The sequence below is a fragment of the Carassius gibelio genome, chromosome B13 (assembly GCF_023724105.1).
Source record: "Carassius gibelio isolate Cgi1373 ecotype wild population from Czech Republic chromosome B13, carGib1.2-hapl.c, whole genome shotgun sequence".
Taxonomy (NCBI): domain Eukaryota; kingdom Metazoa; phylum Chordata; class Actinopteri; order Cypriniformes; family Cyprinidae; genus Carassius; species Carassius gibelio.
Window position 1 is genome coordinate 29,490,792 of NC_068408.1, and position 17,532 is coordinate 29,508,323.

General features: G+C 35.6%; 2 protein-coding genes across 11 annotated transcripts in view; both read right to left on the reverse strand.

The window, feature by feature from the left end:
- The window catches only part of LOC127970070 (1-acyl-sn-glycerol-3-phosphate acyltransferase epsilon), a 97,829-nt gene extending 87,996 nt beyond the window's left edge, over nt 1-9,833 (reverse strand). For 6 of the 9 annotated variants that reach the window (XR_008156503.1, XR_008156500.1, XR_008156502.1 and 3 more), the window contains exon 1: nt 9,070-9,833. Coding sequence is in view for 5 of the 9 variants with exons in the window: in XM_052572307.1 (XP_052428267.1) it covers nt 9,070-9,288 (219 nt within the window). In the remaining 4 variants the exon portion in view is untranslated. The remainder of the gene's footprint in view (nt 1-9,069) is intronic. The other 3 variants (XM_052572309.1, XM_052572305.1, XM_052572308.1) reach the window with 2 other exon arrangements.
- A 2,168-nt stretch (nt 9,834-12,001) lies between these two features.
- Nucleotides 12,002-17,532, reverse strand: part of mcph1 (microcephalin 1) — a 115,236-nt gene continuing 109,705 nt past the window's right edge. For both annotated transcript variants that reach the window (XM_052573275.1, XM_052573276.1), the window contains exon 15: nt 12,002-12,280. In XM_052573275.1, the coding sequence (XP_052429235.1) occupies nt 12,228-12,280 (53 nt within the window). In that variant the 3' untranslated portion in view covers nt 12,002-12,227. The remainder of the gene's footprint in view (nt 12,281-17,532) is intronic.

The following is a 17,532-nucleotide window of genomic DNA, read 5'->3' on the forward strand; positions in this document are numbered from 1 at the left end:
AAAAAGGGCGAAACACCAAAGTTTCACGCGCGCTCGCGCACTCACAGTCTTCAAACTACACGAGCGCTGTCTTGCTCTCTACCTCTCTCTCGCTCTCTCTCCTTCGTGCATATTAACCAAAATCATTAGTGATGATAGAAAAAGGGCGGAACGCCAAAGTTTCACGTGGAGCATTCAGAGATTTTTTTTCTTCTCCATGACAGGCTGCTGGCTCCCACTGTTAATTTTTATATTTATTTATTTTTTGGAAAAGCACTCTCTGTATTAGCTTAAAGCCCTCAAGTTTTCAATGGTTATTCTTTCAATTGCTCTAAACAAGTATTTTGGGTGACCTTTTTTATTGAATACTAGACATCAAGTTGTTGTTATTTTCATCTGAAAGAAGAACTTTTTTTCAGTAAGCTAGGCCCTATTTGTTCAGTAAGCTATGTGTTGTCAAGGCTTCAAGATTTTATTGAATGCTATCTCTATACAAGTGCAAAGTAATGCATTCTTAGTCTTTTATTTTGTAATTTATAGAGCAATAAACATATATTGCAATGTTAAGGAATTCATGTTTTTTTTCTCATTCAGATATGTACATCAACATGTATAAGTTGTTAGTAGTCAATTAATGGGGAGATAATCGAAATCGAATCTGTCTGGTAAAATTAATCGTTAGATTAATCGATGCATCGGAAAAATAAATCGCTAGAATAATCGTTTAAAAAATAATCGTTTATCCCAGCCCTATTTTTTGGGGAAACAAAGGGGATTAAAAATTAAAATTAAACATGGAAATGTTTTGTGATTATTCCTGTGTACATCCTACTGAACAATATACTTCAAAACCGGACTTTTATTTTGACAGGTTGCAAAATAAACAAATACCTTTACAATTCTGTGAATTTGATATGATACTTTTGCTCAAATTAAACGGTCAGATGCTAATGAAGTGAGTTCTGGAGATGTTCATGTGTTTTCGTCCTCATTTAGTGAGACGGCAGACGCTGAAATCACTGCAAGCATCACGCGTGCTAAACTGTGAATTCCGTTTTTATGAATGGATTCAGTCCACGTTTTCCGCATCACGGAAATCATAGAGCCCTACAATTATCACAGTATGATGTAAACTCTCATACTTGAACTGCTGTTACTGAAGATTCAAGTGATTATCCAATCAGAATAAAAGACCGGCGCTGAATCTAGGAGAATTCACGCTGTGAACACACCATAACTAGGCCGGCTCTCTAACCATTAGGCCACAACAAAGCTGTGGCCTAATGGTTAGAGAGCCGGCCTAGTTATGGTGTGTTCACAGCGTGAATTCTCCTAGATTCAGCGCCGGTTTAGTGATTCAGGACCGGCTAAAAACACGGTTTGGAAAAGGGATTCATGGTGTACTCGCTTATTATATAAATTTTTCTACATTTTGAACACAAACAAAGTTAGGGTCCGCAGCTCTGATTGGTTGGGGATTTTCTGCAAATGGCAATAGGAACACAGATTATCTGTCTCATATTCTACTGTCAGGACATAATGACAGGTTTAACAAATATGTAAAAAATATATTTTTACAAAAGTTACCTACTGCAGTTTTAAGGCTGGAATTGCCCAATAATGAAACAACAGATTATTAGGCCTACATGATGTAGGGATGTCCCGATACCACTTTTTCACTTCTGATACCGATGCCGCAGCTTTGGCAATTTGCCGATTCCAATATGAATCCAATATTTTTTATTTTATTCATGAACTAATACTAATAATAAAATAAAAATGGAAGCACTTTGCTCAATTAGCCACCTAAAAACATCACTCAAACAGAGAACAAATACTTCTCCAGTATATAGTCCACAACAACAACAGTTGATTAACCCTTGTGGATTGTTCAAATTCACTACCCTTTCGAGTTGTTCGGGATGAAAACATCCACTCAATTAAACTGTTGTAAAAATATATCGGAGTAAACAAAAGTGTATTTATGCACCTGCTGCCTTTTAATGGTGGTGAAAGTATTCAATTATTAAGTGATGACGTAAGAAGCGCTGTTTCTGGGTCCAGGCCTCAACTCGCTTCACTTGAGAATATGACCTCAGCAGCCGTTTATGAGCACTGTTTATTCATATTGATAATTTAAGTTAAACGCTTTCAAACTTACGATATACACTACAGTCTCCATGCTCACAGCATCCCAAACACAACTAATTTGTATATATATTTTTTTTATATTAATATTTTCATTGTCTGGCTATTATCTGGTACTTTGGTATGGAGTTAAAGGTTAATATTAAAACTTTTCCCCTAGTATTCTATAACATTGTGAGTTTATATTAGCATCTTTTGTTGTTTTCTCGTGGTAACTGATAGAGCGTTTGGACACGGAAGCGCTGCTACGTGACGTCAGACTTAACAAGCGAATAGACTAAACAAAAGCAAAGTACGTGGATTTAAACACTTGCATGCCATCGTGCTGGATATTTAATGGTGAGAAGAGCAGCAAGCAACACGAGAAAGGGCTTGACTTGTACCAAAGTTTTAGAAATGATTATGTAGCCTGACCCCTCCAGCAAGCTGCAGCTTATTTGAAGTTGGTATTGCATTTTGGTTCATAATACATTGTTCATAAATTTGACACGAATTTTTTTTTTTACAGGATTTTTGGTTTTAAACTGGATTTACCATCAAGAAAAGAGGAGCATTTCACATATAGGCCATCTGCACTTTTCACCATCAAAAGGCAGCAGGTGCATAAACACACTTTTTTTTATTGTTTACTCCATGTAGTTCTGAGAGCATGAGGTGCATATTTTTATTTTTTCAGATACTGTACATCAAAGTAAGTGCACAAAGGTCTCTCTCACACCCTCTCTCTCTCTCTCTCTCTCTCTATCACACACACAAACACACACAATAATTTGCTATTATACTCCATATAACTCCATACAAGCCAGAAACTAAGCCTTTTTTTTGCACAGGCCTATCTAAAGGTTTAATGGTCCCACCTAGTGATCAACTGTAAAAATATTTTTTTTTACCTCTTCCCAAAAGGGAAAACCACAAACAATCAAGAAGGCATGATTATATGGTGTCATGGCTTTGCAAATCAAAAAATGTCGTTATAATGGAAGTCAATGGGGCAAAAACAGCCACCAACAACAAATTAGGGAGAAAAAAAAATTCAAATCTAATGCTGCACAAAAACTAACAATGCATCAAAGCCAATCTTGTAACTAATCTTTGACATGCCCAAGACTGTGATAAAAGGTAAAAAAATATCCAGTCCACAATCACTTTTTATATTGAAAATGTAATTGTGTGTGTTTTTTTCCCCAGATCAAGTTAAAATCTTTGAATTTTTTTTAAACAATTTGGTAGTTTTGATCAGGACTGAGGTTGATTAATAGATTTATGATTTAAAAAGGATTTTTTTTTTATCTTATACATTTTTACAGCAGTTTAATTTAGTGGATGTTTTCATCCACGAACATGCCGAAAGGGTAGTGAATTTGCCCACAGTGTACCGTTGAGTTTTTGAAAAATTTGCATTTTCACAAAATATGGTTCAAAATAAGATTTGTCACCAAAAATCATTCCATTAGCTCAAACACAGAGAAAGTCGCTGCCAAAATAATACTCAACTTTACCCCCTAGTTGACGAAAAAGTCCCCAACAACGCACAAGGGTTAAGAAAGACTACCATCCTTTATTCAAACACTACAAAAATAAATAAATAAAAATACAGGTACTTCAGTACTTAAAGCTACCAACAGGTTTAAAGTTAAAACAATTTAAAGGGGGGGTGAAATGCTATTTCATACATACTGAGTTTTTTTACACTGTTAAAGAGTTGGATTCCCATGCTAAACATGGACCAAGTTTCAAAAATTAAGTTGTACATTTGAAGTAGTATTTCTGTTCCAAAAATACTCCTTCCGGTTTGTCACAAGTTTCGGAAAGTTTTTTTCGAGTATGGCTCTGTGTGATGTTAGATGGAGCGGAATTTCCTTATATGGGTCCTAAGGGCACGTCTGCCGGAAGAGCGCGCACTCCCGTATAGCAGAGCACTGAGAGGCTGAGCACAGAGATTCACTGACCAGAGCGAGAGCGTCGCGAAATGTCACAAAAGGAGTGTGTTTTTGGTTGCCAGGGGAAGACAACCCTGCACAGATTACCAAAGAAAAAACAGCATTAAGGGACCAGTGGATGGGAGTTTATTTTTACAGAGCATCAACGGAGTTGTGCAAGTGTTTGTGTTTGTTCCCTGCATTTCGAAGATGCTTGTTTTACAAACAAGGCCCAGTTTGATGACGGATTTGCGTATAGTTTATTTCTTAAGGATGATGCAATCCCAACGAAAAAGGGTCACGATCGTGTGTTGGAACCGCAGGATGGATGGATGGATTTATTTTATAGGTTGGAACAAACATGGAATTCCTGAACTGAACAGAGTCCACAAAACCCCATCCAATTGTCGTGCCGATTTAAAAATGCCAGCAGATCTCTCAGGCATTGATCATAATCAATGGACATGGAAGGATATTCTGAACAATTTTCAAAAGGAATTGCAAATTGTATATTTAATTGCATTTTTACACATGTGGGCGCATACTTTGTGACATAGTCCAAACGATGCCTTACACAGAAAGCTGTCAATTTGTGTCAAGGGTGGGACTATACTTTGGGTCGTGTTTGTATTGGGAGATATTTTTTAGTTTTTACCCCAAATCTCTCACTGTTTGCACTCTGATGCACGTCAGCAAAACAACATTGCAGTTCTACTCTGATTTACCTATTTGCATCTTACCCTATATTTTATTAATCAGGTGAAAAGCATTTTGCACAATTGTCTTTGAGTGACGTCACCTCCCAATACAAACACAGTATCATAGTAATGAGACTGCTCTCCTTAGAGTTACAAATGAACTGCTCTTATCATCTGATCATGGTTGTATCTCTCTATTAGTTCTATTGGATCTTAGTGCTGCATTTGACACAATTGACCACAACATTCTTTTGCATAGACAAACACTTTTTTGGCATTAATGGAAGTGCATTAGCATGGTTTAAATCGTACTTATATGACCGCCATCAGTTCGTAGCAGTGAATGAAGATGTATCACATCGATCACAAGTGCAGTATGGAGTACCTCAAGGCTCAGTTCTAGGGCTGCTACTCTTCACGCTTTATATATAGTTACCCTTGGGAGATATCATCAGGAAACATGGTGTTAGCTTTCACTGTTTTGCTGATGATACTCAGCTCTATATTTCTTCGCGGCCCGGTGAAACACAATAATTTGTTTTGATGGCTGCTCTGTAAATTGTTCGTCATCAGTTAGGAACCTAGGTGTGATATTTGATCGCAATCTTTCCTCAGAAAGCCACATTTCTAATATTTGTAAAACTGCATCTCAACAAATTCTAACTGACTGTCTGATGTCACATGGACTACTTTTATGATGTTTTTCTTACCTTTCTGGACATGGACAGTAGAGGTCGACTAATATATCGGGCTGATATTTGTCATTTTTTAATATATCGGCATCGGCCGATATCCGTGTTTAGTAGCACCGATTTAAAGTCAGGCACGTCAGCGGGCAGCCCCGTGTTATTGGTGCGGTGGAAAGTGCTGCTGCTGCATGTGAAGCATCCCAAGCCATAACTTTTGGAAGATTCAACAACAGTCCTGGGAGATAAAGGTCCGAGAATTTCACTCTGTAAATGGGGTGGAGAAGTTGGCAGCTCTCACAAACACTGCAGCGTGATTGAGGGCTCCGTTACTCCGCCTCGCTCACAGACAGCAGCGTGCTCGGAGAGACAGCGGTCCTAGCTGCCCAGAACGGTGAATCACATTTGTTCGGAAGCATGGTTAGATGCAGACAATAACCAGGTTTCCATCCAACTCATTTGTATTTAGGGATGTCAATATTCGTCAATATAACAATCAGTTAATAACCTTAATGCTGCTATTTTCTTTTCATTTATTATGCAATTGTATATGTATGTGTGTGTGTATCTGTAAAGACCTCTAACTAGCTTGCTCTATTCTTTTATTTTTTATTCTATCTGTTTTCTTTTTATTTATTATATTATTTAAAATCCCATGCTAAATTTACTGTGTTAACCTAACTGAGACTTGTTATAGCACTTATATATCATTACTCTTTTTGTTGTTTTTGATTACTTCCACGGTCTTCATCTGTAAGTCGCTTTGGATAAAAGCGTCTGCTAAATGAATAAATGTAAATGCGTCTGCAGCGGTATTATTATTATGTGCAAAAGCCACTTGGAAAAAAAGCTTTCTCATCCGAATAAAAGGGGGTTTAGTCTGAATAAAATGCTAGTAGCAGGACTGTAAAATGAATAGATGTGATTATGATCATTTGATAAAATGAAGAGGGCGCACCATACGTTTGAGACTTTGTTGACTGTTTCCCGTCGAGTAGACCGCTGAATGCACCTCTTTAAATGGTTTTGTGGTGCTCGTTGTTGTATTTTAAAACGCAACTGCAATGTTTTCAAATGACACTATAGTAGTGGTACAACGGATCATCATTGATCCGTGATCCGTTCAGATCAATATCTTCGATTCGCCAAACACGTGACCCACGAAATGGTTTATAAAAAAAATAAAAAAAGTTGCTCATGTTCAGTCCACACTCAGTGGTCATGGCGAGCGGAGGAAGCAAAAAGATTGTGCCAGATCTTTATGAACAGGAGAAGAAAAAAGTTGTGGAAGAACTATCCCGAGCATCCTCTGTTGCGCTCACGACAGACGGGTGGATGTCCTGGGGGACGGAGAGCTATGTGATGAGAACTGCTCACTTCATCACAGCAGACTGGGAGAAGTCTTTTTTTATTATGTTAAAAACAAGATATTATGACATGTGCACTTTCAGTTGATTTCATATATTTAAATAATTTAATGTTAATTAAAAAAAATGTTTGTCTTGGCCTTTTTTGTTTTTTTTTGCTGATCCGAAAAATGATCCGATCCATACCACGAGCGAGCGCGGGTTTGACTAGATATATTTGGAGGTTATTGCTCATGTCTTGTTCTGCACATATCCAAATGTTTCCATATTCGCAATGTATCTGAATGTTAAACTATAATATATATATATTTTTTTATGTAAACTAGGCGGAAAAGACCATCCTCTTCACATGAGCAAAAACGTCCTTGGCATGAAAGCAGAGAGGACTGGTATACTATGGTCTATTTAAAATGACCAGTGTAACCTTTTAAATGTTTGGTTGACTGTACTTTATTTTAATAATGAACAGACTGTGATGTAAGTTTGAAATTAGAAAGCACTTTAGATGTTCGGTGTCATTTATACCAAACACAAATGTTGCTGGTTGCTAGTGTGTTTGCAACACTACTGTTATTTATTTTTTATATTTTTCAGTTTAATTAATTTTTATTTCTAAAATTGTATTTATTTAAAAGTTAACATTTATGTTCCAACAAACTTGATAAATGCTCTAAAACATTTATGTAAATTATTGACACACACATTTTTTTTTTTTTACCTGTTTTATATATTTAATAATTGGTCAGTTTATTGATTTGCTTGGTTAACTTTGGATAAATTGTTTATTTTAATACCGTGGCGTGCAGTGCACAAAATTAAGATTTGAGAGATGGTTCAAGTCAGTGCTCAAATTATGATAAGTTTACAAGTGACATTGCAGCATGCAAATGAAGGGGAAAACTTCAAGATATCGGCCTTTAAAATCGGCAGCACATATCGGCCATCGGCTGACCCTGACCTCTAAACAGCAGCATCGGCTAGGGCTGCACGATGTGTCGTTTAAGCATCGTTATCGCGATGTACGAATCCACGATAGTCACATCGCGTCGTAGTTGAGCTGTTATTCATTAACTGTACGGGCCATTTGCTCCCCGGCCCTTGACGAATGTGATTCGCGGATTAATTGCACATCTTAACCATCATAGAGTGAAAGTTTATCATTGACAGGACTGAAAAACACATGCAAGTTTAACAGGGCAGAGAGAGAGAGAGAGTGTGAGAGAGACAGAGAGAGCGCACGAGAGAGACAGACAGAGAGAGAGCGCGTGCGCGAGAGAGAGACATGTTTGAGGTTTAAATCATTTAAAATGAGAATGTGAAAATGTGAAGTGTGCTCACACCATTTTTGTTTGTAAGAAAAAAAAAAAAATTTGCAATATATATAGCAATGTAATTTTTTCCCAATATCGTGCAGCCCTAGCATCGGCTATAGAAAAACCCATATCGGTCAATCTCTAATGGACAGTATACCGTACACAGAGTTTCAATGAAGGGACTGAGAGCTCTTGGACTAAATCTAAAGCATCTTAAACTGTGTTCTGAAGATAAACGGAGGTCTCACTGGTTTGGAACGACATGAGGGTTATTAATTACACTATTTTGATTATTGGGTGAACTAACCCTTTAACGCTTCATTTGCATCTGGTGTGAACACACCATTAGTCGGAGTCCACTGCGATTTATCACTTTGAAATGTCTGAAATGAATATTCCTTTCATTCATAACAAAAGACAACAGCAATTCTACAACAAGTTACATTTGAGAGATAACATTAGTTAGAAAATAGAGTAAATTAAGTTAGCCTATAAGGTGATTACTTCGATAAACACACACACACACACTGACATATGAATACTCAAATTGAAGAAACCTGTTGTTTCAGGCTTCTAGACTATAGGTTTGTGTTTACCATTGTCATATACATTTTGCATTCTGCTCTTTAACATAATGTGTAATGGTAGTAGCATTTGGACCAATCAGACACACAACTATTTGTTGTTTTCAGACCACCCCCAGACCACCCAATGCAGTAAAACTACACATTTTAGAGTGGCCTTTTATTGTGGCCAGCCTAAGGCACACCTGTGCAATAATCATTTGCAAAAACAAGTGTTGCATTTATAATTTTGTTTATGTTTATACACACACAATGCATAAATATTTCACTTATGTTGTTTTTAGTTGGAAAAAACATTTTGAGTTTACATGTGGTTAATGAAAAACAAAGCAGAAAAAGGTAAATGCACTAAAGACAAAAAAAAGTCATACTAACCTCCACTCCTGTGTAATTCTCGAAGAAGAACAAGACCATACTCTGATACGCTGAATATACACAGTCATCCACAGTGTGATAGAGATTGGACGGTAGTACAGTGGACAGTAGCCGCCAGGCGCTCCAGGACAGCAGATAAGCAGGAGCAGTGCCTATCATCACCGCCGCTGGAAGCCAGTACCGCAACGAGTACGTGTGCACGACCAGAGACAGCAGCATTTTGACTGGAAAACCCAAATGACTCGAGCGAATCTGATCCCTATTCAGCTGCAACTCAAATTAAGTTAGTGTCCTCAGTTACCCTGCCTGAAATGCATCGATCTTTTCGCCCAATCGAGTCGATTTAAATTATAAAATCACACAATAACTGTGTGAATAATTTCGGTCAAGGAGGAAAAAAAAGTTAATGTAAAATTTCACGCTGCTTGTCTTCCGGAAATTTTCTCGAGGTTTAAAGCATGACATCCCTGTTTATGTAGCGCATTTAATTAACTGTAACTCGTCTAATAAGGCAAACTGCACGAAACTTCAAGATAAAACCGACGTAAACTTGCTGCTACACCTTACGCAAACTATACTCTGACTTAAAAAAAAAATGACTAGAAGTAACGTTAGCGGTAATTCACTTACTAAACCCCTTCATAGGACACCCAAGTTGATCTTAGCATGGAAACCAACCGGCCACATTTCTCGCTACTCGATATACAAAGCCTCCATGTTTCAGTATTGTCATCAGTCACATGCTTGTATTGTGCACGCTGATTGGCTGAAGCACGGGTTCCGGTGTTACGAAATTTAAGGCTAAAGGTTTTGCCTACATGCAGAAAAAAAAAAAAAAAAAAGACCTGTAGGCCTGCCTCATAAGAACTCCGGTTATTACTACTTTTATTATTACTGAGGCTTTGATTAATTTTATAATATATATATATATTTGAATCATGTTCTCTGCATTATCAAATATTTATGTTGATTTTTTTCAAGTAAACAATTTTCCTACCCAAATGTGGATTGTGAATAATAAACAACATGTATTTCCCCATCAATCTGCTGAATTTCAATAATGCTTTTCTCACTTGCAGAGTTTTTTCCACTTACTGATCTTTCATACATATGAAAGATTTATATATGAATTTGACTGGTTAACAGGATTCACTTGGTTACTTTATCCAGTCTTTCCAACCGCAAAAATATATGGTCTAGCCCTAGGCCTTTAGTATAATTCAAGCTTTATCCAATTTGTGTGTAAAATGTAAAACTGAAAGAACATGCCTTGACATTAAATGTGCGACAGCTAATAGGGTAATAATAATAAAAAAAATTACAAACCATGAAAAATATCTTAATATAACTAACCTGCTGCCTGGGTCATGGCCACTTCCCAGGTATCAAGACCAGTCTTGGTGGTGAACTTCCAGACATCTTCATCAGCTGCTAGACCATCAAGGGACATTGCTGGGATGCCACAAGCCTTCAGAATAAATATTAAATGATCTGCATAACGTTTTTTGGACAGCCCAAAGTATGCAGTACTGTACTTGCAGGAGCTCACCATACAAAAGCTGCAGAGGTATCTGGTCAGAGGACAATCTAATTAAAGTCCCTTTAATTAAAGACCATTGTTATGCTCTGAAAGTGTAAATACATTGAGCACAGTGCAATCAAGCTTAAATGTCCCACTTTACCTAAAGCATTAAGCATTTACGCATTAATACTTAATTTTCTATATACTTTTCCCTATATACTGCACAGCAATTAAGTGTACTATCAGAAAAAAGTAAATTACATGAAGTGAAGAATTCAGACACTGGTGTGACTGATGTTATATACTACTAAAAATTAAAATCAGTATTAATATCAACTGATGTTAATTAGGTTTTTCATGAGCTGGCATCCTAAAAGTTTATTTTCTGGTGTTGTTTATAGTCAGAGGTAAGGTCCCATTACTGTATGAAGTTATTGTAACTGTGACCTTAATTGCCTACCTGCAATTATGCTTGACATATACAAATAATTTTCAAAATGAACTCAATGGCTTCCAATTTGTTTTAGCAGCTGAATTCTATCAGGCTCTGACAGTTTTCACTATTATCAGATCGTTTTCAAATACATTATGAGTTATATAATATTAAGAAAACAGCATCTCTCTTTAACAATACCAGTGTTATTTCTTACAGTTGGGCTAATGTATCAATGGTTTACAAATTGTTTCAAACAAATAATTAAAGGGACAAGTTCAAAACAATTCATTCAGAAATCGGACATCATAACTGTCTGTTTAAAGAAATACTGCAGATTATCATTTTTTCAATAAGGTTGTTCTGTGATATGTTGCTAAAAAAATTCAACCACCCGTCAGAAATGATTTCAAATGAATAAAAGATCTAGCTCAAAAGAACGATCTGCTTGAGAGTTTGATAAAAATGTAAGGAAAATGTGACAAGTATAAAAGTATAGTACTTTTATACTTGTCACATTTTCCTTACATTTTTATGAAACTCTCAAGCAGATCGTAGTATAAGCAGATATATAGTACAAGTATAAAAGTACTATATATATATACATATATATATATATATATATATATATATATATATATATATATATATATATATATATAGTACTTTTATACTTGTCACATTTTCCTTACATTTTTATAAAACTCTCAAGCAGATCGTTCTTTTCAGCTAGATCTTTTATTAATTTAAAATCATTTCTGATGGGTGGTTGAAATTTATAAAATTTATATATATATATATATATATATATATATATATATATATATATATATATATATATATATATATATTATTATTTTTTTTTTATGCATTCTTACTGCATCACTTTGCTAAACCTAATGTCTAAAATGGATGACCTAGCTTAAATGTGAACATTTACTCTACCCTACCACTTTACCATTTACTTGAAGGATGCATTAACTTTTTAGTGACAGTTTATTAAATGCAGAAAAACATTCAAACAAATAAAACCACACAGAGGAACATAAAAGACAACTAAATAACATGAAAAAGACAAATCACTACATTGTTGCCAAACTCTCAAAATACAGTAGAGATATTTAATATTAGTATCTACAAAGGAAAAAAAAAATAATCAAAACCAATTTTTATAACTACAGGAGTATCACATTCCATGGTTCTTCATTCCAAGACATAGTTTTCAAATGGGAGCAGTGTGAGGTGTGTGACACAGTCTGAAAAACAAAAACATCATTTATTAAGTATGGATAGCTCAACACTTTTGCTGTTCAAGTATGTAATCAGAGTATCAGACCAGTACTGCCCCCCCCCCCCCCCCACATCAATTGAGAATATCTACCTACCTATATCTATCAACAAACCGCTTAAAGCTGCAGTAGGTAACTTTTCTAAAAAAATATTTTTTACATATTTGTTGAACCTGTCATATTATTTCCTAACAGTAGAATATGAGACCAATAATCTGTGAAAAAAAATAAATAAAATCAAGCACCCGTTTAAACTTAAAATTCCATGAGATTTTAAATTCAGTTATTTTTTGTATTAAAAATTCAGATTTAAACTAGTATAAAAACGCTTTAAATTGCTTGAATTAGTTCTATAAGTTAAAGTAGCCAACCTTAAAAATGTGTTGTCATGACTTTTTCATCGTATTTTTTTACAGTCTGATAACGAGCTGTATTCATTTTCCTTTGCTTTTTATTATTATTTTTGTTTTAGTTTATTGAAAATAAATTGGCTAAAATAGAAGCAGACACGTTTAAATTAAAACAACCACAGAAACATGACTTGAGTCTTGAGGGAAATATAGGTTTTATTATTTTTATAATGCGGCGCGCATGAGAGATCACAGATCTCACAGACAGATGTCTTAATATAATTGCACATTAGAAATATTTGGTGACGATGTGCACGATAACATTAAGCAAATCTCTTCGCCATCTTCACTCTTTATTATTAAGCAGGAGTTTACGTACAGTTAATGCGTGTACGTGCGCCGCGCTTGTTGTGGTGTGTGTGTGTGTGTGACTGACAGACAGCCTCCGTGGCGTGCATGAGAGATCTCGCAGATCTCACAGACAAACGTCTTAATATAATTGCACATTAGAAATGTTTGGTGAGATAAGATGTGCACGATAACATTATTAAGCAAAAATACATAGTACATTATTTTTTTCCCCTTCCAGTACTGAAAGCAGAACCGATGGCGTCAGATCTTACAGATACTACCTATACAGTCTTTCATTTCTGCATCAGCTTCCAGACGCTCTCAACACAAAAGCCTACTCGCGCTTGTGATTCTTTAGCTCTGCTCACACGTCACGCCTCCAGCCGGTCGTGTTTTTTCGGGAAAAATTGGTACAGACTATCTTTCTCTTATGAATATAATAAAACTAAAGACTTTTTGGAGTTATGAAGGATGCAGTACTACTCTATAGGTACTCAAGATTAACAGGATATTGAGTGAAAACGAGCATTTCACCCCCCCTTTAATGCCTTCCGCAAACGCTATGTTCACAAATAACAATGATTTTTGTAAAATAATGATTCATTATCAATTGATAATTATCATTATGGTCTTGTGAAAATAATATGTTCTGCGAGAAAATAATGAATACAGAGAGTAGTGCTACTGAGTGCAACTCAGTAACATGAAAACACATCGTTCCTCAGAGCCAAAAAACAGACCAAATTCAGTTCAGCTGGAATGGGTTGGGTTTTTTGGGGGTAGTTATGTGTGGCTTGTGGAGGACGAGATAATGGTGTGAATTGCTCTTTCGTATGGACAGTGTCTTATGAGGCTTTCACTTGCTGAACTGGTTTATAAAGGACTGTTGCTTTTGTTATACACTAAAAAGTGGTCTGCCCCCAAGTAAGATTTTTCTAGTTCTAGTCGTTCATTTGTTATATTCAACTAATCAGAGGTTTATATTAAATTTATTTAATCAAATCTTAATATATTCTGTGCTCAAGCACATGCATTAAGTTTGCAACAAAGCACACGCAGAAGTAGCCTTATAATTATATATTAAAAAACAAATGTTTTCTTGTCGGCTGCAAGATGAAATTCACAGTCCTGGCTCTCTCTGACGAGAGAAATGCAACATTCTTCCTTTGTTTTTTATAGGGATGCACCGAAATGAAAATTCTTGGCCGAAACCGAAATCCGAAAAAGAGAAAACCAAGGCCGAAAACCGAAACCGAAACACCGAAAGAAATTATGCCAATTATTAGTACCATTGCATTTATTGCTATGACCGTGTACTAACTTTACTAAAATTAAGACATTGCAATTGCATAAATTAATATTAAAGTTTCAAAGATAATTACAATTACATAACTTATTTAAAAAAAAAAAACATAAAAATACATAATTACAAATGATGCAAATATTTATTAAGCACATTGCAACAATGCACAGTATAAAATAAAATTCAAACTAAAAATGTATCCCACTCATGTGTATATTTAATAATAATGTACAGGCCTACTGGCCTGCAGAAAGGTTTTAAAATGAACAGTTCTCTCATAAAAACAAAGTGCATTTAGGTGAAGTGCATTTGAAATTTTTCTATGTAGGACTAGAAAGTGCATTACTTCTCCAGTTGGCAAGACTGTTATCACTTCTGGGGATGGGGACTTCAGACAGATAACCATCTAGCTATTGAGCAGTTGAGCTTGTCATCTGCCTGACATTTGAGAAATATTTGAGAGAGTGTATTTAAATAGGGACAGGGCATAAATAAACATTTTTTATCAAATTAAAGCAGAAATCTAGCAGAAAATCTAGCATAAATATGGCTACAATCTGATATTATGTATGTATATATGTTTGTGTGTGTGTATAAGAACAAAATAGCCAACGTATTATTATTATTTGAGGCACTTTCTTGCAGACTTCCACTGAACATATCAGACAGCGATGGTGCATGCCACTCATCTGGTGCAGAGACGCGTCTTTTCTGCGCTCTGATCTGTCTGTCTCCTGCACTTGGCGCTTCTCCGTCTCCACACGAGTTCTCCGCATCCAGCGCGGCCTGGATCATTTCTCGTGCGCGCTGCCTTATTTCCGCATCCAAGTAATGGTCTTTATAACGCGGATCAAGCACATTCGCGATGAAGTGCAGAGGATCCGAAAAGATCTCAGTGAGACGTGTGCTAACAGACTCTATAAGACTGTACTTTTCTTTGTTTTTACTTCGTGGTCCGTCTTAATCTCTTTGTTAGGAGACGCTTTAGTGCTGCGAATAAAGGAATACGAAGAGAGAGAATGTTCTCACTGGTGTTAAGTGAATGTCGCGGGGAGCTCGTGGTCTTTGCTATGCAGGTGCACGTGCAGGTCGCGGTTTCTGTTTGCGTCATCACAACATTTCGGCCGTGTTGTTTCGGTGATAAAAGTCTATCGGCCGAAAACCGAAAAGGCCATTTTCGGCCGAAAATTTTCGGTGGCCGAAATTTCGGTGCATCCCTAGTTTTTTATTATTATTTTTGTTTTAGTTTATTGAAAATAAATTGGCTAAAATAGAAGCAGACATGTTTAAATTAAAACAACCACAGAAATTCATTTTCGTTTAAAAAACATTTCAAGCTTTCTGTAGATTTTTTAATGTATGTGATACACCACGATATTATGTTAATTAAAAATATTATAAATTCATTATCAGGAAAAAAATTAAAGTGATGAGACGGCGCCTCCTTGTCATTAATGCACATGAATAATTTTTGCACAAACACTTGATTATGAGCGTCGTGGTTTTCACTCGCTCCAAGAGCGCTTCATCACAAGTACAATTCAACAACAGCCCATAATATAACTGCATATTCAGCAAGAATTCATGTTAAACACATTTAGCTATAGCTTGATCATAAGGTTACAATGACTGCAAGAGTCGAGCGGGATGTTAAGAGTTTGTCTGTTTCTTTTACTGATTATTTTCGGGTTAAAGCATGATTTAAACAGATTCACACTCAATCGCTTTCGCAATAATGCGTTCAAACAAATGTAATCTTACAGTACTACTACATTATCAGCATGCTATCTGATTTTGAAATCTTGAAGTTAATCGATCTGTTTAGATAAAATAACTGACAAAAATTTACTATTATTTTCATCACAAACAAAATGTTCACAGCAGAAAGCAAGCAATTAAAGATTTAATGCTTACGTTATTAGTTTGGCATGTGATATAGGGAAAAAAAGTTTACACAAAATAGCTTAAACCACTTTGAAACTCTCCTGTTATTTTTTTTTTCAATTATTATTATTTTATATGCTACGTTATGAACATAACATTTCAAACATACTGAAATACTTTATCCATGGAGTGAAGGCAGAGAGTGTTTCTGGTCTCAGTATGCGCGGAGGGGAAGTTGTTGCTGCTCACAGACTCTGCTGCAAGTGAGAGAGACGTTTCACCTGACAAAATGAAGACGACCGTGGGAACACAAGCACAACACATCCGCAAAAAATAAACCTGCAGCAATGCTCGTTGATCGACTCACCAAGCTTTACTTTTGTAGGTCGCATGGCAGTAAATAATTCGATAATATGACCATGCAATCAATACAGATATTTAATAAAAACATTAAAACAAGCAGGGCTAAAATAAAACAATATAAAACGCATGCCAGGTCTACACCGGAATTTTATTCGTTTCTTGTTTTAGGCTAATTAGGCATTAATAATGGGAACTAAATTATACAGTGCTTCATGTTTAAACATGCAACAATTTCTTAATCAGTTTACAGACAAATGATTTTTCCCCAATAAGTTAAAGGACAGGTAACGAATAACAAAAATGCATGTTTTATTAAAGGAAAAAAATATATTTATATTGAAAATATAAATTAAAATATAGGCATAATATATGAAAATATTGACATCTTGCATATTAATCCATGTAGTCTACCCCCCTAAAATAGGCTACTACTTTTAATACTCCAATGCAAAGTAAACCACAATTTATTTTGAATAATATAACACATAATTAATATAATATAAATAATATTGCACACCTTTTAAATGTGTCAAATCTAAAATATGGTTTAATACCATGAAGCTTAGAGAAAATATACTGTAAGCACAGGCACAGACTTGACATGTATCCTGCTTGAATTCGTTCTAAGAAATGCACATAACTTCATAAGTACAAAACTTTCATCTGTGAAAGACCAAAGACTTAAACTACTTCAGTCTGTGTGCATTGTATTTATTTAATACATGAGTTTCACAATTTTAGTTGAATTACTGAAATAAATTAACCTTTCCTCAACATTGTAATTTATTGAGAAGCACCTGTACTGTACTTGCTCTTTCTGCAGAATTCAGTTTTCAATATATATATATTGTTTGTCGTTAATTGCGTCAATTTTTTTAATGCATTAGCATGCCCAGTGTGACAAATTATTCAGGTCAGGAAAGTCTCGTCGATCTCTGAATTCTCAAGAAAAAAACAGCGGCGAGCGC